Source organism: Cryptococcus neoformans (assembly GCF_000091045.1).
Source record: "Cryptococcus neoformans var. neoformans JEC21 chromosome 8 sequence".
In the NCBI taxonomy this organism is placed as follows: domain Eukaryota; kingdom Fungi; phylum Basidiomycota; class Tremellomycetes; order Tremellales; family Cryptococcaceae; genus Cryptococcus; species Cryptococcus deneoformans.
This window is the reverse complement of record NC_006693.1, coordinates 229,112-254,279: the sequence shown is the minus strand read 5'-3', so window position 1 is coordinate 254,279 and position 25,168 is coordinate 229,112. Positions and strand designations below refer to the sequence as shown.

Genomic DNA, 25,168 nt, shown 5'->3' with positions numbered 1-25,168 from the left:
CCCCCAAGAGGGAGCCGGTCAAGCAGTTTCTCCAACTCCTCTGCGCCGCCATCGCCAACAACACCGCCCCTGGTCGCTCTATGCTCCGCACTTCTCGTCTCATCCCCTTGAAGAAGGACGATGGCTCTATCCGACCTATCGCTGTTGGTGAACTTATCTATCGGCTATGTGCGAAAGCTCTCATCATCTCGCATTTCCAACCCGACTTCCTCCTCCCGTTCCAGCTCGGGGTCAAGTCAATCGGTGGTGTAGAGCCGATCGTGAGGCTGACAGAGAGAGTCTTGGAGGGTTCTGCCGGCGCTGAGTTCTCCTTTTTAGCCTCGCTCGATGCTTCTAACGCTTTCAACCGTGTAGATAGGGCCGAGATGGCAGCTGCGGTCAAGACCCATGCGCCGACGCTTTGGAGGACTTGCAAATGGGCCTATGGCGACTCGTCCGACCTTGTGTGTGGCGACAAAATCCTTCAATCCTCTCAAGGTGTTCGACAGGGTGACCCCTTTGGCCCTCTCTTCTTCTCAATCACCCTCCGACCAACCTTGCACGCCCTCAGTCAATCGCTAGGTCCGTCTACGCAAGCGCTCGCTTATCTCGATGACATCTACCTCTTCTCAAACGACTCGCAAGTCCTCAGCAAAACTACCCAATTCCTCGCCGACAAGCAGCACATCATCAAGCTCAACGAAAAGAAATGCAAGTTAATCAGCTTCGATGAGATCAGGCAGGAGGGCTTCAAGATGCTAGGGACGATGGTAGGTGGTAAGGAGAAGCGGGCGGAGTTTCTGGAAGGCAGGATTCGGAAGGAAATGGCAAAGGTGGGCAAGCTCAAGGATCTTCCACATCAACACGCGCTCCTTCTATTACGGTTCTGCATCCAGCAAAATCTACGACACCTACAGAGAAGCCTACGCTCCGACGACCTTGTAGATCTATGGGAAAGACTGGACACGATGCTGTGGGAGGAGGTGAAAAGGATGAGGATGAGGCAGCGAGAGGATACAGTGGAAGAGGAGACTCTAGGGAGATCGTTGACGAAGCTACCAGCGCGACTGGGCGGACTAGGTCTACTTTCCTTCAAAGATGTAGCCCCCCTTGCTTACCGCTCGGCAGCCGAGGCCTCCGACACTCTCCTCGATAACCTAGGTCTCCTTTCTTCGCCTGAGGAACCTCCAACTCCGGTCCCCCAACGAACTCGATGCGCAGAACTCTGGGAATCGCAACAGGAAGCCATTCTACGTAATCTCGGCGACACCGAACGCAAGCGACTCACCGAGAATGCCTCCAGACTCGGCCGAAGTTGGTTATCAGTCATCCCTTACCTTCAGCCCCTGCGCCTTTCCAACGTCGAGATTGCCTCGGGTCTCCACGACCGCACCCTGGTCGGCTCCTCGATACCTGTCTGTCGCTTCTGTGGGTCGGACTCACCTTTGGGTCACGACGAGCTTTGCCGCGCCCGCAACCCCTGGACCCAGCGCCGGCACAATGCCATCAACCGCGTCATCTATCAACACCTCAAACAAATCCAAGGTGCCACGGTTGAGATTGAGCCCCACACGCTGTCGGGACAAAGGAGAAACGACCTTCGGGTCAGAGGTTCCAGCGCGTTGGCCTTCACTGACTACGACCTGAAGGTATACTCCCTCGGAGACCGAGACGCGAGAAGCACCGTCACACCCTGCGCCCCCAACGGCAAGCTAGCCGACTTCTGCTTGGACCGGTGCGTGAACTGGCTCGACAAGGTGGGTCAGGTCGTCTCGAAGAACGCTCCGAAAGTCACTGGTGGGGTCTTTAAACCGATCATCCTTTCCACTGGTGGCCTGATGAGCAGGAGCACAGCAGACGAATGGAAGGAGTGGAGGGAGGCGATGCCGGTGGGGGGGTTCGAGAAAATGGAGAAACGGATTGGTGTCGAGCTAGTAAAGGCAAGGGCGAGGACGCTGGTCTTGTGAGGAAGAGGAGGTTGGATTATTTTTTTTTCTTTTCTTTAATAAGTTGTTTATTTAAGTAGTTTCTTTCATTCGGGTAACACACACGACAACCCAATAAATTAAACAACGAAAAAATGCAACCTCTATAACCCCCTAACCCCCTAAGGCCGCTTGCTGTTGTTGCACCAATATATGATATGAGCCGATGGAGAATAAAGATGAGAAACACGAAAGCAGAAAGCACCATGGCAGGCCCAGTCGAGACATCGAGAATCGAGATGGGTGCGTGAACAATTACTTACGTAAGTATGGTTATTTGGAAGGGGAGGACTAGAGAGGACGGACCGACGGAGGAGCGAGGTGGCCGGCGGTGATGTTGAGGATGTCGAGGATTACGTATTACGTCTCACTGTTCGTCACCACCGGTCCAACACGTTGCGCGGAACGAATCAATCTACAATCGATAATTCAACTTCTTATCTTCCTTCCCGCCTTCTCTTCCCAGTCCTCATCGTTTTGTCCATTCAATCCTCTATTACTCTCTCACTTTTTCTCCACCCTCCACTTCCACAATGACCTCGCCCGATACACAGGAACGAGAATGCGCGTCGACACGAGCTGCGGCACCAGCTCAACTTACTGCAGACTCGCACCTGACTTCATTATCCCCCCCTTCTGCTTCCGACTCACCCTTATCCTCGCTCCCTTCATCATATCAGACACTCCCTGAACATCCGAAATCCCCTCGTGACGATCCCATTGCATACGGCGGCCACCCCAAAAACAAAGACCGACCATATCCTCTCTCTCTCGTCCCCTTCGACCTCAGCGAACCTTATGAAGCCTCCGAATACCTCACTATCCGCTCCTACGATGAGACATGCCAAGGCGACTATCTGGGCCAACCCTGGGCCAATGAGTACAGGGACGGGGTGATCGATGACGAGCAGATGTTCGATGACAGTGTTTTTCGTCGCTATCTTGATCGGTTCATCCAAGAGAACTACAACCACATGACGAGGGCTACCAAATTCTTTCATCAATCAAATTTGAAATCGACCTTCTACGACAGACATGACAAAGAGTGGGCCAAGCTAGATCTGGTGGATGTGTACAGACGCCGGACGGGGAAAGTCCTGGGAGTCGTGAGTCATGGCTTGTGCAAAAGGTGACACAATGCTTATTACGCGTTCAACATAGCCCTCTCAATCGCAAGACACCTCCAAATCAAAAAAGGATGGTGCCACTACTCCTGATGCCTCTCTTATCGGTGTTGTCAAAGATCTCAGCTGCTCATCGGGCTGGAAACGAACGCTTTATGCGGTCATCGAATTGAAGTGGATGAAACTAGCGACTTTTCTTACCGGCGAGGCTAAAAGACAGAACGACGAGAAATCTCTCAGATACCTCTGCCAGGAAGGCGTGTTTCAGACTATGTGGTATGTCATATTAGGCTACGCCATCTCGGGTTGTATTTTCGGTCTCTCTATAGTCAACGAATACTTTTATCGGGTTGTGTATCTCTCTCGAGACTCGACCCCAGACATTCCCGTACTTGCCCTAGAGGCAGATAGCGAGTTTTTGGAGAAATCCAGACGACATTTTGGATATCTGCCAGATGATTACTCTGTCGAGGAACTCGCAGAGCTGCAAGACTTTTGGTCGTCGCCTCCCAATTGTCTGATCAGCGACCGTGCCAACGCCACTTTGAATAAAGAGGCAAGGTATCACCTCGATGCGACCATTCTCTTGTTCCTCGCTCATGCAGCGGCACTTCCAACGCAACGCTTCCTCAACGACCTGCCCCTCCCTTTTGCTCATCATGTTCCTGTTGATGCGACCGCTGATTCAGCCACCGACATGAGATTGAAAGGATTAGAAGTTGGGCGCAGGCGACACAGTCGTCGTTCGACCAAGAGGAACAAGCGCACATTGGCGGATTTGTATGATGAAGAGAAAGATGAAGAGGACAAGCCAGGGGACGACAAGCCACCTGGCAAGGATAATGATGGCTCGCACGGCGGAAACTCTGGCCCTGGAGGCGATAACTCACGTGGCGGAGGGTCGCGTCTTGGTGGAGGGTCTCGTCCTGGCGGTAGGGGTGCAGGCGGAGGCTCCTCTTCTCGTCGTGCTGAGGCGTTTGACAGTCGAACGTCCACTGCACCGCAAGAGTTCAGGAGAGGCCTGGAGAGGCTATCCGCTCCTAAGGAAATGTTCCACATGAAGACGTCCATCATGGCCTCCCTCCTCTCCAATGACCGTATGCACCTTTTAATCTTCCACGTTGAAGCTACGCTTACGAATCGACTGTAGGTGCCAGATGCTCTAGGGCTCCCTCCTCCGTCGACAGTGACTCCTCTGGACAGTTGGACTCGTCGTTTGACACGTCCTTCGGCTCCAATAAGGCAGGTCTTATCCTTGACGATCTCCGCCACGATCCCCCCCCAATAGTCAACAAGCCCGACCCTGTCGATATCGACCTTGAAGATATCGACCCAGAGTCGGGCGAGCTTACGTTGGCGGCCTTTAAGGACCGCCTAACGATGCTCGGGGTGCGGGTGAAGCTGGTCACTCGGGACCAGATGGGCGTCTTGTTGGCCCGGGGATGAAGGGACAGCTTCGGCTGTTGAGTGGGTGGACAAAGAGGAGGGGATAGCGGTTTTTGTTGTACATATTGGTTTCTGTTGTATATATGGTTTCTGTTGTATATATGGTTTCTGTTGTATATATGGTTTCTGTTGTATATATTGGGAGTTGGAATAGGCATCATCTTGTAAAGATATGTTACTTGTATGCCATACAATCACATGTCCAAGACGATCCTAAGAGTAGATACAATTACAGTTATAGATGTTTAATGGCAAGCAGATCAGTCCACGAGAGCAGCCGCTGGCTGTTGCCATATTCCCCACGATGGATACTGAATTCTGGAGAGTGTGTACAGTGACAAAGGGAAGAGCCAGAGAAGGCGTGTTCCGAATTGTGGTCTCGCATGGATACGGCCTCACATCATAGCTGAATAGTAGTCATACATATCGCCTCCATGCGTGCTACATTGTACGTACGTACTGTAGAAAGACGCGGCGACAAGGAGTCGAGATGGTAATACGACGTAACTCGTTATTCGTTTTGCGCCATCACATTATTACTTCGTAGTTATCCTTCCTTCTTTTGTTTATCTTCTTTTTGTAACTTCATGTCTTGCCTGCCTTGTTGTAAATGTTGATTAGGCGCAGGAGAAGGTAGAAAAAAAGATTGGATTCAAGTTACAAGTCAGACTTGTTTCCGAGACAAGTTACAAGCCATTCTTTGTTAATCGATTTATCAAGCCGAAGCAATCAATGATTTGAAAGCTGGAAGTCACAACATATATACAGCCTAGATGATGGGGCAGTAAACATTGATGTCTGCATATTCGTTTTCGCCTTCTGCTTTTGATATATCTCACAAGGACCTTCGTCACTTGTCACTTGCCGCTTCCTACTCTATTGTCCAGCAGTCCTCACCAACTTGGCAGTCTCGCTCGGCCCTTCCTTCCTCACCTTATCAACCCACCCCTGCCCCACCCTGCTCTCCTCCCATGGCATCCTCTCACTCTCAATCTTCCCATCCCTAATACACCTCGCAACCTCATCTGCTTTGTATGACATCCCATTGTTCCCGTCGTGGAGAGGGTGATGATGAGTGGTGGAAGAGGTGATAGTACCGGGAAGCGGGAGGGACGAGGGTGGAGTAGAATGTCTCCGGTTGGTAAAGGGGGTCTACATAGGAAGAAAGGGGGCGAGGGAAAGAAAAGTTAGCGCGAGGGAAAAGGGGGAGAATGAGGGGACGTACAGGTGATAACCAAATCCCCTTCCTCACACTGCAAAGCCGCCGCCGAATCCTTCTGTCCCCCATTATCCGAGTCCGTCATCGGCATTCCTTGGCATAAGCCCCTTCTATTCCACCAACCACCTCCAGTTGATGTCCACTCCAGTGCGCGGGTAAACAGTTTGATGGGTGACGAACGCCTTGGGGTCTTTATCGGGGTTGAGAGGGTGGCGGTGGAGGAGGAGCATGGCCCAGACAGAGGGGTAGGCAGACATATCAAGGAGCGAGCCAGCGCCGAGAGCTGGGTTGACCATTTGGCTGGTGTCGGCCGAAACTGATATGGTATCAAATTAGTAATGATTATGGATTGTTAGACAGCGATAAGAAAGCGTACCGCCTATGTCCCAGCCCATGGAGAAATCGGCAAAAAAACGCTTGGGTTTACCGAGAATACCGGACTTGATGACTTCTTCAACGGCGTAGGCGGTGGGTTGGAATCGAGTCCACACAGTTCTGCGAAGTTGCTCATCAGCATACATGCTTACAAAGGAAAAGATGGAAGAGAGTAAAAGGAGAAGGAGACAAACAAATGACTCACTCCATAAAGATTTTGTTTTCCTTAGCAATCTTGATCAACTCGTCCAACGCTTCGACTTCGAAATAAGCAGGCTTCTCGAGGACGTGTGTACCAGCCAACAGAACGCCTTTTGCGTTACGGTGGTGGAGGACATGTGGGGTGCCTACGTAGACGGCTGTAGCATCCTACTTGTGAGAGCAGTACGTCAATACGCCTTATCATAGCATTTAAGATGATCCCAGATTGCGTACAGGATCGTTGTATATTTCCTCGTAAGTGCCCCTCGGTTTGGCACTACCGGGAACACCATTCCTCACTCCCCAAGCCCATGATTTCCCCTCGCAGCTTTCATTGAGCTTGTCAAGGAGCGATTGAGCGGAATAGACGGAGCAGGAGCCGACAGCGGCGATCTTGGGTGGTTGACATTCTTAATGTTATGGCAGGCCGGGTCGACGACAAGGTCGTGGGCGAAGGTAGTGGAGATGCCACCAGTAGAGATGATACCTAAGTTGAGAGTGAATGGTGCCATTGTACGTGTCTGTGTGTAAATAAGATGGGCGTATGAAAGTAAGATTCTCAACGGGAAGTGGTATGATAAATAATTTGATGGGAAGATATCCATCTCCTGGCCTCGGTGACTTTCGGCTCCAGCCGAGGGCTCCTTCTTATAAAACCTTACGTAACATATCATCGTTATCAGTGTCTCCATCTTTGTAAATGAGAGCGAATCCGATCGTATGATCAAGAAAAGAAGTAATGATGCATGATGTATGATGTAGGGATCTTGATATATATATTAGGCAGTACAAGAGCTCTGAGCGTACATCGTGCCGAAGAACAATAAGGAATATGGGCAATAATGCCGAAGAACAAGAGAATAGAAAGGTACGAAGAACAAAAGAGAAAGACAGGCACGCCGGGCTATCGCCGAATTTAGGGGTGCGTAGGGCGGATACCCTCCACTTCCAACACTTTGTTCCTTCCGCTCCATATACGGGAAACGTCTACGTACATCTCATGTTACTCCATACGTTGGTATGTACACACTCCTACGTTGCATAGCTATCGAATGGTACCGATGCCCAAGCATGATTATTGTCTCAAACATACGCAATAGGACCACTTTATCCAAGCCCCACACTTGCTCGTACGTAAACTGCTGATGCATATCATAGAAGAAGATTCAATATATATCTATCACACGCATACAGATCATATATATGTAAATACAAGAACTTCAGTTAGGAACATTTTGAGAGCCAAAACACTAGCACATATCAAGACCCCACGTTCACTTGTCACACTGGACGTCCTCAAGCTGCGGCTTAAACCGAGACAGAAGGTTTTCTTTTGCCACCCTTCAAACCCGCCATAAATTTGGAGAGCTCGGCAGGACTGACCGAAGTCGACTTTTGCTGACGAGCTTCAATGTGAGCTGTGGCAGCTTCGGCGAGTTCGGCATCATGGAATCGTTTTTGAGTCTCACGTCGCTCTTTGCGCATCTGAATAGATCGCTTAACTCCCCAGTCGTTCTCAAATAAAATGGACGTCTCGTCGATGGACAGTTCTTCTATCGATGGGAAGGTGAGGCCATCAGTATTCGGCCAAAAAAGATAAAAGCTAGCATATTAAGAGTACTTACTGGCTTCTGGGAAGCAGAACACGACGAACACAAAGCCGATCACACTGAGACCGAGATAGAAACCGTAGGTACCAGAGGGTGTCATAGTTTCGAGCTCCGAAAGATAGGAGACGGAGACAACGAGGTTGGCAATCCAATTGGCAGTGGTGGCGACACCACAACCCATGGACCGTACTTCGAGGGCCAAATATTCAGCCTGGTACCAAGCGATATGACTGTAGCTGAGACCGTAACCGAGGACGAACAAGACGATACCACCAATAACAACACTGACGTTTGTCGTGTCATAGGAGTAAGAAGTGTCGAGGAATCCGCCTGTCGGCTTGCACATGTCTTCGCATGACGGTTAGAGATGATGGTAGGTCAATCGAAATAGTACCACTCACAATAGAAAGCAACGATGTTCCACACAAGACCAAGAAGCTGAAGGGATGTGAGTTAGTCATAGAAAACACGCATCAGAGTAGATGAAAAAAATATACCATTATTGGCACACCAAATAACATTAACCCTCGTCTTCCGACTTTGTCAACAAGAGACATTCCAATTAATACAAAAACGGCGTTGGTACTGGCAGGGATAAGACCACCCAAGGCTGGATTAGACAGACCAAGGAGACCGAAGAGAGTGCCTGCATAATAGAGAAGGGTGTTGAAACCAGAGAGTTGACAGGCGGCTTGAATAACACTGACACAAGTGATAGATCGCCGGTAAGATCCAGTCTTCCATACTTTCTTCACTCTTTCCCAGAAAGTGGTATCAGACTGAAGCGCGGTTGTGGCAGTGACGTACTCTTGAGCGACGCGGAACTTGTAGTCGATCATTTCAGGAGTAGCAGTAGGGTAGATATGCTGGAAGACGGTACGAGCACCGTCGGTATCCCCCCTGAGGATAAGGATTCGTGGTGACTCAGGAAGATAGTGGAAGAGAAGCAGTTGAAGAACGGAAGGGACAACGCCCAAAGCAACTGGTGATGCGTTAGCGGACCAGTAAATAGGTGTATGATGCATATTTACAAAGTAATCGCCACCCATTATGCAGGTTCTGTACACCTGCACCGATTGCGTCGGCGACCACCTGACCGAAGGGAATAAAGAAGGCACTATGCTCCAGCGTCAGCTGAAGTCCACCCATATATAATACCTATAAAGCTCACTTGATACCAATACATCGACCACGCACAGCGGTAGGCGCTGTCTCAGCGATGAAAAGAGGAGCAATGACAGATGCGCCACCGACTCCAACACCAAGGACAATTCGACCGACAATGATTTGCGGGACAGAGTAACTGCATGCAATGATCACGGCACCGAGGGTAAAGCTTTATAAAGAAGGTAAGTGGGAGTGTACAACACTGTCGAAAAGATAACTTACAAGACGTCAGAAATCAAGATTGCCATCTTTCGTCCAAGGCGATCACCCCATCCACCAAGGATAGCAGAACCAAAGATAGCCCCGATGGTGGTACCTGCAGTGATAATTTCTTGCTGTGAAGAGTTGAGTGCGCTGCCACCGAGGTCGGTTCCCACCAAAGGCAATGCGACACCAACGACACCAGTGTCATAGCCGAATAGGAAGCCAGCGATTGCCGACTATTAGGAATCAATTAATGCCACTTTATACTAAAAATACGGGATGATGCACATACGGCAGCAACTAAAAAGCAAAGATACCATGTTACTTTATCTTCACCTTCTACACGCACAAGATTTTCATCCTAGGAACAGGTGTTAACACCTGTTTTACACAGTCATGTAAAATATAAATATAAACTCACTATCAAATGACCACCAAAGCCAGAGAGATTAGACGGTTCTTGAGAGCCTTTAACATTTTCAACTTCCTCAGTGTGATCAATAGCCTTGTTTTCCAGAAAGCTATTATCACGATCCTCAATGTGAGTTGCACTCATAAACGTTTATGCTAGTTGAATAGTTAATTGATCGAAAGTTGAATGTTGTTAACTGGGAGGCGAATAGTTGTTCTTTAGCATGCAGAAACGTTCCGTGCTTCTTTCTTCCTGAGTTATATACTATTCTTGACCAGAATCTTACCCTGATGACACCGTCTGGCCGAAGATAACAAGACGATCTTCAGTAATTAATCTTGGACGTTGCTGGTCGATTGCACTGATGACGCAACGGTTGTCCATCAATATGGCCCATATTTTTTGCGAGCCCCGCGAACCCGGCGGACGAACGGTTCAAAAGTTTATGTCTTCAGTCGGCTGCTTTGCGGATTGTTTTGCGGCTCGCTTGGCAGCTTGTTTTTGCTCTGTTCTGAAGATAAAAAAAAGGACCGAGATGGTGCATATCTTTTGGACGCCCACGAACCCGGGGACGAACAATTCAAAGTCTATGTCTTCGGTCCGGCTGTTTTGCGGCTTGTTTTGCGGCTGTTCTGGAAGGTAAAAAGGGACCGAGATATGGTAGTGACGTCGTTCCCCGAAGGGCCCCTTTGACTGTGAGGATCTGGTGACAACCTGGGTGCGCCCAGTTGATGTCAATACTTTGTTTGATATTTGATATTAATGAGCTGTGAGGACACTTGACACATGGGACGAAGGATGTATGATGGGACAACTACGTGGAGATGAACCCCAGGAAGGTGAAGAAAGGCAATTTCTAGAGTCTAGAGAGGAAACAACTTGATTTACTATGGCGTCCGGTCTAAGGCTTGGGCACTCCTGCAATTATGATACTGTGGCGAGGCGGTATGTGAGGTTAATGAGGTTACATCAGTTTTGTGTTCTATTTTATTAGGTTGATGTATAACTACACGAGTACAGTACCAGTACTCTGTGCAAATAATAATACTTCCGTTCTTTGCCTCCGCTCTTACTGGTTAAACGTCCGACTTACGTAAGTTACGTTGCTTCTCACTTTTCCTCCGCCACTCCCTTTATTAGGCGTTAAATGAAGTGGAGGAGAAACAGGACTTACACCGAGCTGGGCAATTCTCCAGGTGTGCTTCCAGTCGATGACTCGCTTGGAGAAACACCAAGACTCGTAAGCAATCTTCACAGGAGAATTATGCTTCGCAATGAACTCAGCGAGTCAGCGCATGTCCTCGGCAGTCTTTTCTTCAGGCGCGGCGTTGGCCTCGGCATAATCGTTAGATCCAACCTAAAGTACACTAACTGGTCAAACACGCAATATCTTGCGGACCGAAAGATATTACGTACTTGGAGCTGGTCGATACCAAGCTCGGAACAGAGAGCAACCAATTTTAAGCCTTTCGCCCGGCCCACTCAGCACATTTAGAGCCCTGGGGACATCCGTCAAACTGGTTGAGGCTGGAGGACGAGACAGGTCATACCATACTTGGCGACGAGCTTCTTGCAGCCTTCAGCCTTGGCGTAGAGTGTTTCCCCAATAGTACTGTCAGAAGGGCCGATCAATGCTCGGCCAATGCGACTCACGTTTAGCAAACTGCTCCTCGGTTTCAAAGATAAAGACGCCAAGCTTCTCAAGTGGACTCGGAGTTGGCCAAGAATCCTCACAGCTCCCCCAAGTGCCGATATCTTTTATATTGTCCGACTTACTGAGCCTCGATAGTTGGTCAGGTATGGTAGGTCTATGTCCTTTCTCTACTTCTCTTGAACGTGGACTCATAGATGCAATGTGACAGATAGCGTCATGCCAACGAGAAGAGTAACAGTCTCACAACATTCTCCCATCTCGCTGAGCAGAGGTGGCAGCAGGACGCAATGCATAGGTTACAAAAGAGAGCGCTAAGGAACAGACTTACCTTTATCATAGCCAGCTCGCACATGCCCTTCTACTCGGTATCATGCCACCCATTATGCTTATACTGCGCTGTGCTTCTATAACATCATATATCTAACGTTTGCGCCGCCATTGAAAGTCGAACAAATGAGTCGGTGAAGTAGGCGAAAGTAAAGATGGTAGTGAGGATGATGAGAGAATAGGCAAGGGAGTGTGGAAGGTGGAGAACGAACAGCGGTGAACCTATACAGTCGTTAGCATTATTGCAACCAGTGAAGAGATAAACTATCAGATTCACGATAGAAGAGACTGCGTATATGTGAGCGTTTTATCTTGCTAGGAGGATAAGTATGGACTACCTGCAAATTCCCCTCCGTCCACAGTGTATACCCTGCACACCAACACCTACCTCTCGATGCTCGATGATGGGTTCTTGGAGCCAAGAGTATTTTTATCGAATGCAGGCCACAAGACAGACTCCGAGAATAGGAGAGAAAGTCGCTAGATGGGGATGGAAGGGGAAGAGATCAGCTCGGAAACGGGCGAATGGCGAGCGGATAGAGAGTAGGACAACAACAGAATCAATTATGGATGGGAATGGAAGGACAGTGGAGTGGAAGGGAATGGTGTTCGGGAATTGTATCTGCTTTGATTTGTCAGCAGTGTAATATACTATTATTTACCCAGCTTCAATTCGGCCCTATGCCCACCTGCCCTATTCATCCCTACCGCAGCTGCAATCTTGCAGCCCTTCTCGCTAAATTTCATCTTTTCATCTTGCGCTCCTTTCGACTGACGCAATGAGACTAGAATTGTCGATGTACGTCTTTCAATAGGTCATCGGCCCAAAGCCGTCCTATATGTACATTAGCAAAACTCATTAACAGAGCACTCTTGCACTTGCTTGTTTAATGATGGCGACTGGAATAAAGCTCGTTTCTTTCATTCGGTCTCCACCCAAAACTGATTCACCCATCCTCCTTACTAGAATGAAACGCAAATAAATCCTTACCGGATTATTTGTACGAGTAGTAAATACGACGATGGGCGAACATTATGAGGTCAAGGTAATATGAAAAGGAAGGTGGACAATAGCCGATTTGTGATGCAAGATGATGAGGGAAAAGTCGAAAGAATGGCAGATGCGAGAACTTTTGAGCACGTATTGAAGCTGAGCAGCTTATGGTTGGCAGATAACAAGAGGAGAGCTGGAAGCTAGTCATGGTAAAGGGGGCACGGTAATCTATTTGGAGAGGAATTAGTCACAATAGAAAGTACGAAAAGGAGCGAGGGTCGCCGGCAACTTACGGAACACTGTTACTCAGAGGAAAAGTCGTTCTCAAATCCAAAAACACATTTCAAGCACAGTCACTGAAAAACGGATCGCCTGATGGAAAGCATTAGAACCGGGCATAAGAATAGAATCGCAAGAGAGAGCGTAGATGGTGTCGAAACGTTGTACGACTGGAGCAGTACGCTTGGCAAGGAGAATGTACGGCAACTAGGCTGGTATACAGTGTAGGGTCTGCAGAGCCCTTGAGGAAAACGGTTCGCTGATGGCAGCGTCCCAGCCAGGATCCGCGAGGACATGCTGGGAGGTAATCCGTCCAGAATAAAGGTTGTCCATCCTTGCAGTTGATATAGGGATAATCTCCATCTTGAGCATCTCTACAGCCCTGGTGATAAATGAGACCTGATAGTATAAGTTGAAACGGCCTATAGTATTGGTATAATCGATAAATATAGCCTCCTTGTCTTTGTTCAGGTCATCATCGGATGGCAAGGGATAGTAAGAGGAAGGCGATGAAGGCAGTTGGCTTTGCCACTTGGCGAAATCTACAGAATGAAAGTTAACATTTAAGCCACAAGTAGATGTAATATACTCACATTGTTTCTGATCCTCCTTCTCGACGACCTTGAGCAATGGATCCAAACTCCTCTCGTTCTCTCCCACACCATCTTCCCACCCACCATTGTCTTTTGTACCAACTTGGTCCTCGTTTGGACCACTTTGGCCAGAGCCACCTTGAACTCGGCCCTTAGTTTGGCTATTTTGGCCAGAGCCACCCCGTCTCGCCTGCTTTCCACCACCACTCCTTGGACCTTTTCCATTATCACCGTCTCTGCCTTGGTTTGAACCATCACCGAATCTATCCCTACGTTGAAATGTTCTGCCTTGGGCTACTTCCTCTTTCCCCGTTCTCCTCTTCTTGAGTGTGGGACGAGCTTGGCAAGCAAACTCTTCAACATCGCGAAGTAATTGGGTTGTGAAGGCAGAAGGATCAGCCTCTGTGCCATGGTCAAAAGTGCCCTCATAGCGGGGTTGGAGAGCTGATTCGATAGTATGCGAAAGGATACTGTCGCAAACACGAGATAAAGTGCGCTCGAGAAGTTCACATTTCCGGTAGTCGACGGCAAAACTGTCCATGGAAGGTGATGGAATGATGAGATTGTGCGGAAAGAGGTCGAGATTGACTTGGCTAAAAAAGTCGGCAGCAACCATAGGGCCGCTATTGCCAAGAGGACGACTGGTTTCAACTGCGAAGGTCCTACCTTCAGGATGATCAGAAAGTGTCCAGACTCTGGCAAATCTGGTACCACAGACTGCTAAAGCCCGGAGCAAGTGGAACATCTGATACCCCGCATCCAAATACATGAGACATTGCCCTAGGCAAACTTTACTGAGACTGTTAGCTGTGGATGGATTGGAGGAAAGACCATTGCTGCGAAGTCGGTAGATCTTGAATTCGGCAGCAAGCCAAATGGATTGCGATTTATTTTTATCTTCTGCTTCTTTTTCTGTTGATTTGGATTCCGAACCCCCCGCTCCGGCTTTCGGATGTTTATAAGAGAAAACTATCGCAATATCGGGAATTCGGATACCGGCCGTAAGCGAACTTGGTCGACTATGAAAGGGGACTTTAGATGATAGGATAATCAAGTCAGCGCAAAAACGATGACGCAAAATTCTGGAAGAACATAAGACTACTCGCTTTCCTCGGTTGCTATAAAAGGTATGTCAGAGAAGACCGGTTTCAAAAGATTCTGAACCTACCGTTGTCTGTTCTCGCCTTGGAGGGCATCAACTAATTCATTATCTTACTTGTGTCCGTGTCCGAAAATGGCGTTCACATATCGTGGCTCTTCAAATAACCTATGTCCTCCGACTTAAGGGTGATCTCGGCATAAGGAAAGCCAGATTCGCTTGCCCAACAATATTCGATGGAGAACAAACGGAGCATCCGTGTTCTATATCCGTCCTCTCTGGTTGCATCATAGCACAGGGCATCGAAAAGGTCCTCGTAAGACTGTTTCTTCCACCCAGCGCTCGTCGGCATATACTCCCGTTCAAGCAGGTCCCCGATACGCTGAACACGATGTTCGGGAGCAGAGGGTGGTGGACGTTCGGTGGCTTGCGGCTCACGAGGCATATTGGTGGCTGGGCGGTGAGTCAAGGTCAAATAGAGAGGGTATTCCTGACAGAGCACGAGAGCAAGCGGATAAAGGGCGGAGAGGTTTGACGCAAGGAGGCAAAAGAAAGGTTCGTTGAAGAGAGTCGTTGGGTTATGCTCCGCCCGGCACTTCTCGTTCCCAATCTCTCACGGCTTTCACCGCTCTCATCCATCCGCTGAACACCACTTTCTTATCGCTCGCTTATCAGGCTAACCTAGCAGATATGTGTCACGCAATACCCTCCAAGATGTCCGTGTGACCCTCCGGACTGCATCCGACTTTAGAACGCCCTGAGGGAAACTGTGGATGAGTTTTGAAGCTCAGCATTGCTTGCGGGATGAGATACCGGTCGATCGGCGATTGCGTTCTTTCCCTGATCTTGTACTGATGGTGAGTTTTACGACTATCATTTACTGTAGCGTCGCTAATCATTGCTTGTAACTTATCAACAGCTCTCCACCCCTTCCTGCCGCACAGTCTGCATATCCAAATCGCTTTGTGTAAGTCCCGTCTTCCTTTTTTTTCCCTTTCTCATAGCTAAACCTGCTACCCGCTACAGACGGCTGCTTCATAATTACCGCTCTGCTCTCGCGCACCCTCCTCTGGCGGCGCAACGAGAAGACGCTCGCAGCGAAGGAGGCGCGTCGCGCTGCTGAAGGGGAGGAGTCTACGAAAATCTGCATGCTTTTGAGGTGGGTGCAGCTGTCTTCCTTCGGTGAACTTTATCCTCCAGTAGCTGATTATGAGAGATGCTTGCAGGATCTGACGGACTTGAAAAACCCGGACTTTGTGTACTCACTCTAACTGAGAAGGACGGTGCTCGGGCAGGGATGCAAAGCCGAAGATGGTTAGAATGATGAAAAGTGGGCTTTATTGCGGTTAAGTCGGTATTTGATATGTATGACATCTCTCCTATATTCTGCCGAGTCAATAAACAGTTCTACTTACCTGGACCGTTTTTACTCTGCTCGGCGCCCCCCTTTCCTCCTTTGTTTACATTGCCGTTTCAAGCTTTCCACCGTCCTTCCGTTCAGTGGCGCCCAAGGCGCCTCACCAATCCACGAGGGCTTCATTTCAGGCTCCCACAGTCAATTCTTCTTGGATATACAATATTCATATCTCATCCAATGATAATTGCCTACTATAAACCCTCGAAAAGCTATTGTATACATTTCCAATTTCAGTATTTCAACAAAACAAATCGACAACGGCCGGAAAGTGACTTTCAAGGGCGGGTCACTTCTCCGCTATCTTCTTCTCATACAATCACTTTACCCTATGCTGCTCAACTCATTAGTTGATTACTCTAAACTGACTCCAAATGCTGGACCGTGTAGATCTTCTTTTCGTCGTCCACCAGCTCCGGTTGGGGAGTGGTGGTGAGCTCCATGCCGATCATACGACTGATAATGTCGTGCTTCTGCCTGAGCTCCTCCTGGGCCGCGTGGTTGTGGAAGAGCTGGTCCACGGCCTCGAGAGTCAAGCCCTTGGTCTCAGGGCACAAGAACCAAGCCCAGATACCTGACATGACTGCAAAAGCGCCGAAGAAAATGAACGTTCCGTAACGGATGCTCTGGAGCATTGGAGGGGTGATGAGGCCGACGATAAAGTTAAAGAACCAGTTGGAGCAGGTGGTGATGGCCACACCCTTCGCACGTCGGCTCGACGAGTGGATCTCAGCAGCTGTACAAAAGGATCAATCGTGTCTTCAGAAACAAAGAAAAGGAATAAGACTTACGCAATGCCCAGGGGACGGGAGACCAACCAATACCGAAGAAGAACATAAAGGTTATCAAAAGGCCAACACCAGCCCAAGCGGCGCTCTGGTGAGCCGCCCAGTTATCGGAGTATTTGGCTGTCGATCACGCAACATATCAGTGAAAAGCGCAGAGGTGAAAACAACACCGAAATAAATAAATAAACCAACCGATCAAACCAGCTACAGTGAAATGACAGATGGCGTTGACGACCGAGCCGATCAAGAGAGGGGGCTTTCTGCCAATCCTGTCAAGCAGGAAGAAGGCCACGATGGTAGCGACGCATTGCGAGACGTTGATCACGCCGCTCATTGTAAGCTGCATTTCGTAGTCCAAACCCAGTTGCTCGAATAACGTGGGCGAGTAGTAGATGAGCTTTTGAACGAGGTCAGCAAATCAGTTCAACAGCTCTATATGCAAGGAGACTCACGGCGTTGATGCCTTGGAGCTGCTGGAATACCATGAGCATGACACCGATCATGGTCCTGGCGATGATGTTGGGCTTGAACATGTCGATCCAAGCGTGCATCTCAAGCTTAAAGTCTTGAACGAAGCCGCTTTCTCCTTGCAGATGGGGGTGAGCGTTGATGACGACTTCCCGTTGCTGAATAGCCTCGGCGCGGATAGTGATCCACTCTGCCTGAAGACGAGGATCCGTGGAAGGAAGTTGACGGAGACGGACGAGCGAATCGAGGGCATCTTGATCGCGCCCAACTGTAGCCAGCCAACGGGGGGAGTAGGGTAACAGCCACAAACCAATCCCAAGAGCGATACCTATTTGATAAGAAGCGTCAGAACCCAGCACGATATCAATATATCTGCTACTCACAAGGAACAACCTGGACGGTGAAAGGCAAACGGAAACTCCAGCTGTCCAAGATGTGGCGGGTGGCGTAAGTCTATAGCGAACAACCAATTAGATAAACATGATGACCTTTAGGATGTTATGGCTCACAATGTAGAACATGATGACAATACCGATCACAATGCTGGAGCCTTCTAGGGCGAGGAAAGCACCTCTCACGTTGGGCGGGGCAATCTCTGAAATGTAGGTTGGTGCGGTGGAGGATAGAACGCCGACTCCAATACCACCGATGAAACGGCCAATGACTAACATTGCAAATGACTTGGATCCCGCTTGCAGAGCGCTAGAAACAGCAGTCGTTAGTTTCAGAAAAGCGCTACAATTGTCTTGCCTTCTCAAGAATAAAAAAGAAAGAAAAAGGAAAAAGAAAAACTTACCTTCCAACAACGAACCAGCAAGCACCAACCATGATTGTACGTTTTCGCGAGATTTTGTCGGAAATGAAACCAGCTTGCATAGCGCCGAGAAAAGCACCAAGCTCAAGCAGGGCAGTCATGACGCTGTTTGAGACCATCATCAGCGATCGACGTCATTAATTCAAACCCAGTGCGCCTACCCTTTGTTAAGACCAGCAGAAGAAGTGACGCTGATATCAGTCTCGGGGAAGACCTTTAGGAATTGCGGGATAGTCAAGACGATGGAGAGAATACCTTGGTCGAAGCCGAATAGCAGACCGCCCATGCATGCTGAGAAGGCAGCCATGAAGACGATGGGACTGGCGAATACATCTTTGAGGCCATTGGATCCAATGGCGTCCGCCAAGGCCTGCGAGTCCTGAACGTATCCGACAGTATCAGGGTGAAGGTCGATGTCGAAGTTTGAGAGTGGCGGGATATGCTCTCGGTCGGGGGCGTGAGTCTTGACCATTGTACAGTAATGGATGTGGGTAGTATTTCCCCGTTGGGATATTCAGCTTCAGAAAAACCTGGAGGGTAGTAGCGCGTATTGAGCTGGATCTGACGAAGAAGTGATTTCGTTTGATTGGATTTGACAAAAGAAAAGAGTCTGTTGGCCCGTCTTGCTAAATAGTATTTCTGATCTGTTATCTCGGAGGGTTACAGGGAAGGTTACAATGGAAGTACGTAACCTAGGGCCCCAGTGTCGCCCCGGGGGAGCCCCACGTACAATCCTGAATCGGCTGCACTAGATCGCGGCTCCGTCTCACTCGTTCTGGGCAATGCCGTAATGGCAGTAAACTCACCGAGCGGCTCGGCGAGTATACAAAGCGCTCGTGATCAGCGACGTTCTTATTGGATGGCACACGTGATCCCCTAACATTTTCATTACATGGAGAATGGACGGGACTAGTTCTGAAACGTAACATCAACACTTCTCTCATGTTCATTTTCTCATACATTCTGGTGAATAAACACTCCGATCAAACCATCGCAAGCCGCCGAGACCTGTGAAAAGCTCGCAAAATAACCAGAATACGGACCGATGCCCATCCTCACCTGCGACCAGTGTCGGGCCAGGAAAGTGAGCTACGTTTCTTCTTTATTGCTTTCTAGAGCTCTGTGGATTACTCTGCTATTCGGTGAATGGTGTTTAACGAAACTTGATACAGGTCAGATGCATGCCTCCCAATGAAGCAGGGGGACCATCCAGTGATAGAACCCGGCTCCGGCAAGGGTCAAAATGTCTTAACTGTGACCGTCGAAAAGAAGACTGCACTTATGACTACACGCCCAAAAAGACAGGGCGACCCCGAGCGTACGTGTTGCATGCCAAAGAGTGTGCAAAAAGTATCGTGGGAAGGTGATCTGGACTTACATCAGCAATCAGCAGGGGCACATCTTCACGTAGGGCGCCCTCAACTTCGTCCAATGTTTCCCGCTCGCGCCGAAGCATCTCGCCGTCTGCGTCGGGTTTGCGCCAGAACTCGGTTCAAGCCCGGTCATTCAACCCACGACAAATACCTTCCCCTCGTGCCCGCATCTCCCCGTCGCTTGCGTCGCACCCGGACCACTTCCGAAAATCACCTCCAACGGCATCGCAGACCGCAGCCCTCCGAGTTCGCCATTCTACGCCCAATATCCATCATTCTGGCCCCCCCGAAGATTTTAATTTCCTCGTCGACGATCGTAGTTTCATAAACCCCCCAGTAGTGGAATCTCTGTACGACTCTTTTCGGCACCTCTTAGGTACACCTTTGCCCTTATCATTCGACTTTACAGTACCAAGTGAGGCCGAAGCTCAATCGTCTGGCCAAGCAACTGCCCAGGCAGGATCTAAACACCCCCATGCCTTCCCTGAAACGCGCGATGTGACAGAGAATGACCCCTTAAAAGACCCGGATCCTCCAATAAGCCAGCCTCCCGGTCTGCCTTTCGGCTCACAAGGGCTGTCAGTAAGTCCAACCAGCCAGACGGTAGGTCAGTCCTTGGAAGGGGATGGAGTGTCAATCTTGGGACCGTCGCCGTCGCAAGTCCCGTGGAGCGGAATAGGGCAATCCCCTTTCACCAATGACAGTCATCTACCCAATGGCTTGCAGAGTCTCGACTTTGCTGGCTCTTGCTCCTCCGGCATACCCTCTGTCGACCTGCAGGGAATGTTATCTGGTGATGGTAGGACAGAGTGGCTTGGTAATTCTCGTGTTATTCCCACCATCGAGTCTGTTGCATCTTGGGACGAGGTTGGGTTCTTTCTGTCACTCTACCTCAAATACCAGCATCCGCTCCTACCTCTTGTACACAGGCCTACGTTTGCCCAGGACGTGTTGCACCGCAGAGATAGAATCGATGAAGCATTTCGTGGTCTCCTCCTCAGTATCGGTAGGTTGCCCATCTAACTGACAATTAGGAGCTGACGTTTGCGGACTTGCTGCCTCAGTCGCTTACACGTAAGTCTATCGTTTTGTCTTTGATCTTGGCTAACCAAAACATACACACTAGTATCTGCCATACCAATGCCAGCATGCTTGAACAAAGGATGGATAGGGCTAGACAGGAGACGCTGTTTCGACGATGCCAACGCGGCAGTCGCATGATCCAGATCCGACACCAAATGAAACCCAGTCTTGTCATTCTTGCTTCGACAATATTGTCAGTATCTCAAATGAGTGCTACAATGCAAAGCTAAAATTGCATCTAGAGACTGGATCACAAGCCAGTCGGCGAGCGCTGAAAACCTTCCCGAAAACCTCATCAGTGATGTCAGGCGATTAGTCTACTCGTTAAAGCTTAACCAGGCTTCTCCACGCGGAATGAAAGACCTACTCGAGGTAGAAATGTGCCGAAAGTTGTATTGGGTGGCATATGATATTGATAAGTTCGTCGTGCTCCGCTCAGGTTTGATGGATGCCTACTGATGGTCTACTAAGAACAAACGCGATGTATCTCAACCCTGTGGCGATTCAAGACTCTGATGGCGTACCCCCTTTGCCCCTTGAAGTCGATGACGATTTTATCACACGCGATGATATGCTGCTTGTCCAACCAGGACAGCAACACTCTTACATGGTCGGTTTCAATTGCGTCAATCGACTGTTCCAGATCTTATCTCAGTGTATGCTGCGACAACGACTGTTGAATTCAACTCCTTCTTTCGGGTTTAACGTTTGGGCGCACGGCGAGTGGGTTCAAGGGGCCATGAATGAGCTCCGTCAGATCCTCGCGGACCTTCCCCCTCAGCTTCGTCCCGAACCGGGATCTGGAGGGGATTCTTCGACTTCATTCAATGAAACGCAAGCGGCCAACATTTGCATCACGGCTCTATGTGTCGAAATGGCATTGGTGTGTAATGAGAGAGGCTTCTTCACAAAGTTCACGAACTAACGGACAGCTCGTCCAGCTCGATCTCAAAGTGCGCTTCTCCCCAGACGTGGACATACGTCAAGATCGACAGTCAATAGCACAGCGGGTCTTCCAGCAGCTGCAAAGGTGAGTGACTGAAAATAGTGACCATGAGCCAACAAGCAACAGTATACCCATCGAATGTCTCGCGCGTAATGGCGAGAGCATGGTGAGTACTCGAGCAGGCTTCATATCGCTCTGCGCTCACAGTGATCTTTTGATTAGCGTGGCAAGGTGGCACATGTCGTGCTTAGCTTGCTGGACGCGTCACAGGACACATCTGTAACGCAAGAGGATTCAAAGATGGGCGAAAGCTTGTGGAATTGGTGGAATATGGTGAGGAACTTTCACGTCCTTGATGTCGAACGCACCATCTCATCATTTGCAGTATTCTCGCGTATTGTGTCTGCAGGTCATCCCTGATCGTCCCGCATCGGCGGTGCCAACACGGCCAGGCACTCCGGAAACGAGACGATCCTTTTTATAGAGAACTGTATTAATAATGTTGCATGCAAACTACAGAAAGGTCACATTCTGCCGGTACCGTTTGTTTTGCAAATCGTCCAAATCATCCGCCAGCGAGGCAGTTGCCCTGCGTGGTACTACCATTTACAGCTTCCGCTTCGGCTGCCGGCAGACGGCCGCCGTCACAGAGCTGACCACTCTGACTGTTACCAAATGCAATCTAACCTTTTCACCGACGTATTCATATTCGAAAATGGCTTGGAGCGGTCGATAAAGGGTAGTCGATTGCTGCGTGAGAAGCCACGTAAAACCATCCTGCACTCGGAGCTATATCATTCAACCAAAGACAATCCACAGCGCGTACTTCAGCATAATGACCCTGGCAACACGGCATCATCGCAGTCCGCCTTGACGAGTAGTCTAAGTTACGCCACAGAATAGGGCTAGCCCACCAACGCATGGACTTTCAGGAACATAACATTTGCTGGTCATTCTATGCATTTTGGTACGTGCTGCTTTATGAAGGTCATAATGGTTACACACATATACTCCATCAAACTCATGCCTAGTTAATAATTGCCTCGCCTTCATTGTCAAAATAAACTGGCTTGCCGGCTCGGAAAGAATGAGTGAGGGCCATGGCTATCTTAGCAGCTTCCAGGGCGGATTGAGGTGTGGTGGGGACGGCTGAAAGGGCATGATCAGCACGAGGCAACACATGTTGAAGCAAAACAGCTTACGTTTGTCGTCCAAAACTACGTCACAGAAAGTTTGCACCTCGCTGATGAATGCATCCCTGAATCGCTCGTAGTAAGTAGGCCTGTAGACGAGTCAATGAGTAAGACGTTCTTTATCAAAAAGGTGGTTTGAAACACTTACGTAGACTCCATACGAACTCCGTGGATGTCTCTAATTTCTACACGGTTCATGTTTGGATTCTGAAAAAAAAAAAAAGGGATCAATTTTGGCTCACATACGAATTGTCAGAGCGGGCAATGACTTACGCCGTTGATGATCAGTTTGCTGTCGGTTCCAAAGACCTCGCAGAAGCAGTCATGACCGTGGATGGCTGTCCTCGAGAGGTGGAAGGTACACTTGGTTCCATTCTCGTACTCGACCACGCAGATAGCATTGTCACAGTCTCCGTACGACGCGAGCTCTGGGTGTTGAGCGTTAAGGCCGGTCGCCCAAACAGAGGTCACTTGCTTCTTAGGATACTTGAGGTTGGCTGGGTTTTCAACGTCCAATAGCCATCGTGAGATATCAATGTCGTGGATACCGCAATCAATGAAGATGCCTCCAGATGCCTTAGAGTAGGCAATGAAGAAGCCGGTGGAGTCGTATTGATCGTTGGTGCACGATTTGATCAAGTACGGTTTGCCCACGGTACCTTCATCAATCCTCCTCTTTGCCTCCCTGTAGGAAGCATCGACTGTAGGCCTTCTATCAGCATCGACGCCGCGTGTATGTAAATAGTCAATGAAGACCTACATCGCCGAGAGAATCCAACCATTATCTTCAGTTCGGGGTGCTTACCGGCTGCTTCCACGACAGGCCGCGAAAGGTCAACATCAACGGAGATGGGCTTCTCAAGAAGGACGTGCTGTCGGAAGGGTCAGTTGTATTACTCCCAAGGCTCGCCTGCTGTCTACATACCTTTCCCGCGGCGGCAGCCTCCAAAGCGAGCCTTGCATGTTCCGAAGTCTCAGTAGAAATCAAGACAGCATCGACGTTGGGCGATTGAATGACGTCCGCGGAATCGGAGTAGTACCTTTTCACATGCTGTCAGCGATGTTTCTCATTCTCTGTAACCGGACGGAGAAAGCACTCACTGCACTGTGGACGGCAGGTTCGCTTTGGCCCACGCCAGTGCCTCCTGACTGGGGTCCGCTACTGCCACCAGCTCTGCCCGTGGTGCCGAGTAAGCAACCTACCAAACAATGTGTGAGCAACTGTGTTCGTACCAATTTCACAGCGACAAAACTCACGTTTGACGCGTGTCGTCGACCCATCCGGCCAACACCGAGGACACCGATGCGAAGCTTGCCATTAGAATTGCCTTGAGAGATAGCCATTGTGTTGTGCTTGTTTTGGATGTAATAGTTATGCGAAGTGGGTGGTATTGTGCAGAGCCGACGACGATTTATCGTGGTCAGTTATATATATACCTAAGTCCATGCTCTTGCAAATTTCTGCTAAATGTACGTCCTGCTAAACTCAAATGTATCCCATACAATGTAACCATCTGTTTGATCTGGAATTGCAAGAAGCTGGAAAATAGACCGAAGAGAGACTTGGGTGCGGGCCAGAGAGTAGAGTGAAGTAAAGTGGAGAGGTCTTAGAGGTCTCAGGGAGCGTCGGAAAGACCGATAGTAGTTTGATCCGAAGACCGCTCCCGAAATGTAATCAGAATGACTTTGTTTTCAGGAATCGACCGAACTCACCGAACTTCATAGGCCCAAATCGTACGGAAGCATTCCGAGCTTCCTAGCGGTTAAGCAATTCACTTATAATTCCGTTCCACTGCTATCCGCAGTAGATAACATCATGACTTTCCCGGTTTGTCTGCCGGTGATCAATTTACCGACTTGTTATAGTAATTAATGTTAGTAACAGGCTCGGCGCCTACCGCCAGTCTGTCAGATCGAGAGATTCCAAGAACACGCAAGAAGAAGAAGCAAGGGCGGGGACCAGATGCAAAGATATCACCGATTTAGTCCTCTTCGTTGGATCCCTACAATCTCGTTGGTCCCTCATCCAATTCCATTCACCTGCAGATCAATTTCTTCAGCGCCGAAGACTGGAACAGGAGTCCGATCAGTCATACGGTCATGACAGACCATTTCGTTACCTACGGCAACTCCAGCGGCGACGCGTGACGAAGTGTCAGAATATATATATATGTGTGTAAGGAACTGAGAGGAGGAAGAGTTAGCAGAAGGAGAGAAGAAGACGAGAGGTGAAGAAAACGGGAAAATTGGGGTGATAGGGGTTAGCCGAGGAGAAGAGGAAGAACAGAGGAAGTGAGAAGGGGAGAAGGAACCGGATCAGAAGAGGCTCTCGGAAAATCAGAGTCGGAGGAAGAGAGATGAAAAGGGTGTCCGAGGGATGGGAAAGATGGGTCAGTTTGCAGACGTAGAAAAGATATAAAA

General features: G+C 49.3%; 8 protein-coding genes across 8 annotated transcripts; 3 read left to right on the top strand and 5 right to left on the bottom strand.

Moving 5' to 3' along the window:
• Window positions 1-80: 80 nt before the first annotated feature.
• CNH03030 (hypothetical protein) lies at window positions 81-2,081 on the top strand (the record flags this gene model as incomplete). The annotated part of the gene is made up of 1 exon (XM_572473.1): window positions 81-2,081. One exon carries the CDS (start codon window positions 81-83, stop codon window positions 1,944-1,946), a length of 1,866 nt encoding a protein of 621 aa, XP_572473.1. The 3' UTR covers window positions 1,947-2,081.
• Window positions 2,082-5,308: 3,227 nt separating this feature from the next.
• Window positions 5,309-6,899, bottom strand: CNH03050 (hypothetical protein). Its single transcript, XM_024657721.1, has 5 exons — window positions 6,564-6,899; window positions 6,334-6,497; window positions 6,130-6,248; window positions 5,760-6,069; window positions 5,309-5,686 (listed from the first exon to the last, which is right to left on the bottom strand). The coding sequence occupies exons 2-4, from the start codon at window positions 6,336-6,338 to the stop codon at window positions 5,864-5,866; spliced, it is 330 nt and encodes a 109-aa protein (XP_024513391.1). The 5' UTR covers window positions 6,339-6,497; window positions 6,564-6,899; the 3' UTR covers window positions 5,309-5,686; window positions 5,760-5,863.
• Window positions 6,900-7,466: 567 nt separating this feature from the next.
• CNH03060 (myo-inositol transporter, putative) lies at window positions 7,467-10,128 on the bottom strand. The gene is made up of 9 exons (XM_024657722.1): window positions 9,732-10,128; window positions 9,603-9,671; window positions 9,329-9,546; window positions 9,111-9,275; window positions 8,971-9,056; window positions 8,437-8,921; window positions 8,341-8,377; window positions 7,955-8,287; window positions 7,467-7,882 (listed from the first exon to the last, which is right to left on the bottom strand). Exons 1-9 carry the CDS (start codon window positions 9,864-9,866, stop codon window positions 7,638-7,640), a joined length of 1,773 nt encoding a protein of 590 aa, XP_024513392.1. The 5' UTR covers window positions 9,867-10,128; the 3' UTR covers window positions 7,467-7,637.
• A 544-nt stretch (window positions 10,129-10,672) lies between these two features.
• Window positions 10,673-15,246, bottom strand: CNH03080 (hypothetical protein). The gene is made up of 8 exons (XM_024657724.1): window positions 14,738-15,246; window positions 13,570-14,687; window positions 12,991-13,518; window positions 12,587-12,925; window positions 11,981-12,538; window positions 11,705-11,925; window positions 11,139-11,637; window positions 10,673-11,079 (listed from the first exon to the last, which is right to left on the bottom strand). The coding sequence occupies exons 2-3, from the start codon at window positions 14,336-14,338 to the stop codon at window positions 13,184-13,186; spliced, it is 1,104 nt and encodes a 367-aa protein (XP_024513394.1). The 5' UTR covers window positions 14,339-14,687; window positions 14,738-15,246; the 3' UTR covers window positions 10,673-11,079; window positions 11,139-11,637; window positions 11,705-11,925; window positions 11,981-12,538; window positions 12,587-12,925; window positions 12,991-13,183.
• On the top strand, window positions 10,889-12,439 carry CNH03070 (hypothetical protein). Its single transcript, XM_024657723.1, has 2 exons — window positions 10,889-11,524; window positions 11,589-12,439. Exons 1-2 carry the CDS (start codon window positions 11,354-11,356, stop codon window positions 11,784-11,786), a joined length of 369 nt encoding a protein of 122 aa, XP_024513393.1. The 5' UTR covers window positions 10,889-11,353; the 3' UTR covers window positions 11,787-12,439.
• A 1,020-nt stretch (window positions 15,247-16,266) lies between the features above and the next one.
• CNH03090 (sugar transporter, putative) lies at window positions 16,267-18,730 on the bottom strand. Its single transcript, XM_572479.2, has 8 exons — window positions 18,314-18,730; window positions 18,135-18,257; window positions 17,848-18,040; window positions 17,722-17,791; window positions 17,323-17,666; window positions 17,063-17,267; window positions 16,874-16,990; window positions 16,267-16,818 (listed from the first exon to the last, which is right to left on the bottom strand). Exons 1-8 carry the CDS (start codon window positions 18,622-18,624, stop codon window positions 16,442-16,444), a joined length of 1,740 nt encoding a protein of 579 aa, XP_572479.1. The 5' UTR covers window positions 18,625-18,730; the 3' UTR covers window positions 16,267-16,441.
• A 326-nt stretch (window positions 18,731-19,056) lies between these two features.
• CNH03110 (expressed protein) lies at window positions 19,057-22,064 on the top strand. Its single transcript, XM_024657725.1, has 11 exons — window positions 19,057-19,236; window positions 19,325-19,470; window positions 19,546-20,531; window positions 20,590-20,599; window positions 20,652-20,801; window positions 20,851-21,027; window positions 21,080-21,491; window positions 21,550-21,638; window positions 21,681-21,720; window positions 21,777-21,887; window positions 21,940-22,064. Exons 1-11 carry the CDS (start codon window positions 19,198-19,200, stop codon window positions 22,036-22,038), a joined length of 2,259 nt encoding a protein of 752 aa, XP_024513395.1. The 5' UTR covers window positions 19,057-19,197; the 3' UTR covers window positions 22,039-22,064.
• A 436-nt stretch (window positions 22,065-22,500) lies between these two features.
• On the bottom strand, window positions 22,501-24,538 carry CNH03120 (conserved hypothetical protein). Its single transcript, XM_572481.2, has 9 exons — window positions 24,461-24,538; window positions 24,005-24,408; window positions 23,849-23,946; window positions 23,673-23,787; window positions 23,508-23,619; window positions 23,021-23,448; window positions 22,896-22,954; window positions 22,757-22,836; window positions 22,501-22,703 (listed from the first exon to the last, which is right to left on the bottom strand). Exons 2-9 carry the CDS (start codon window positions 24,089-24,091, stop codon window positions 22,582-22,584), a joined length of 1,101 nt encoding a protein of 366 aa, XP_572481.1. The 5' UTR covers window positions 24,092-24,408; window positions 24,461-24,538; the 3' UTR covers window positions 22,501-22,581.
• Window positions 24,539-25,168: the final 630 nt, after the last annotated feature.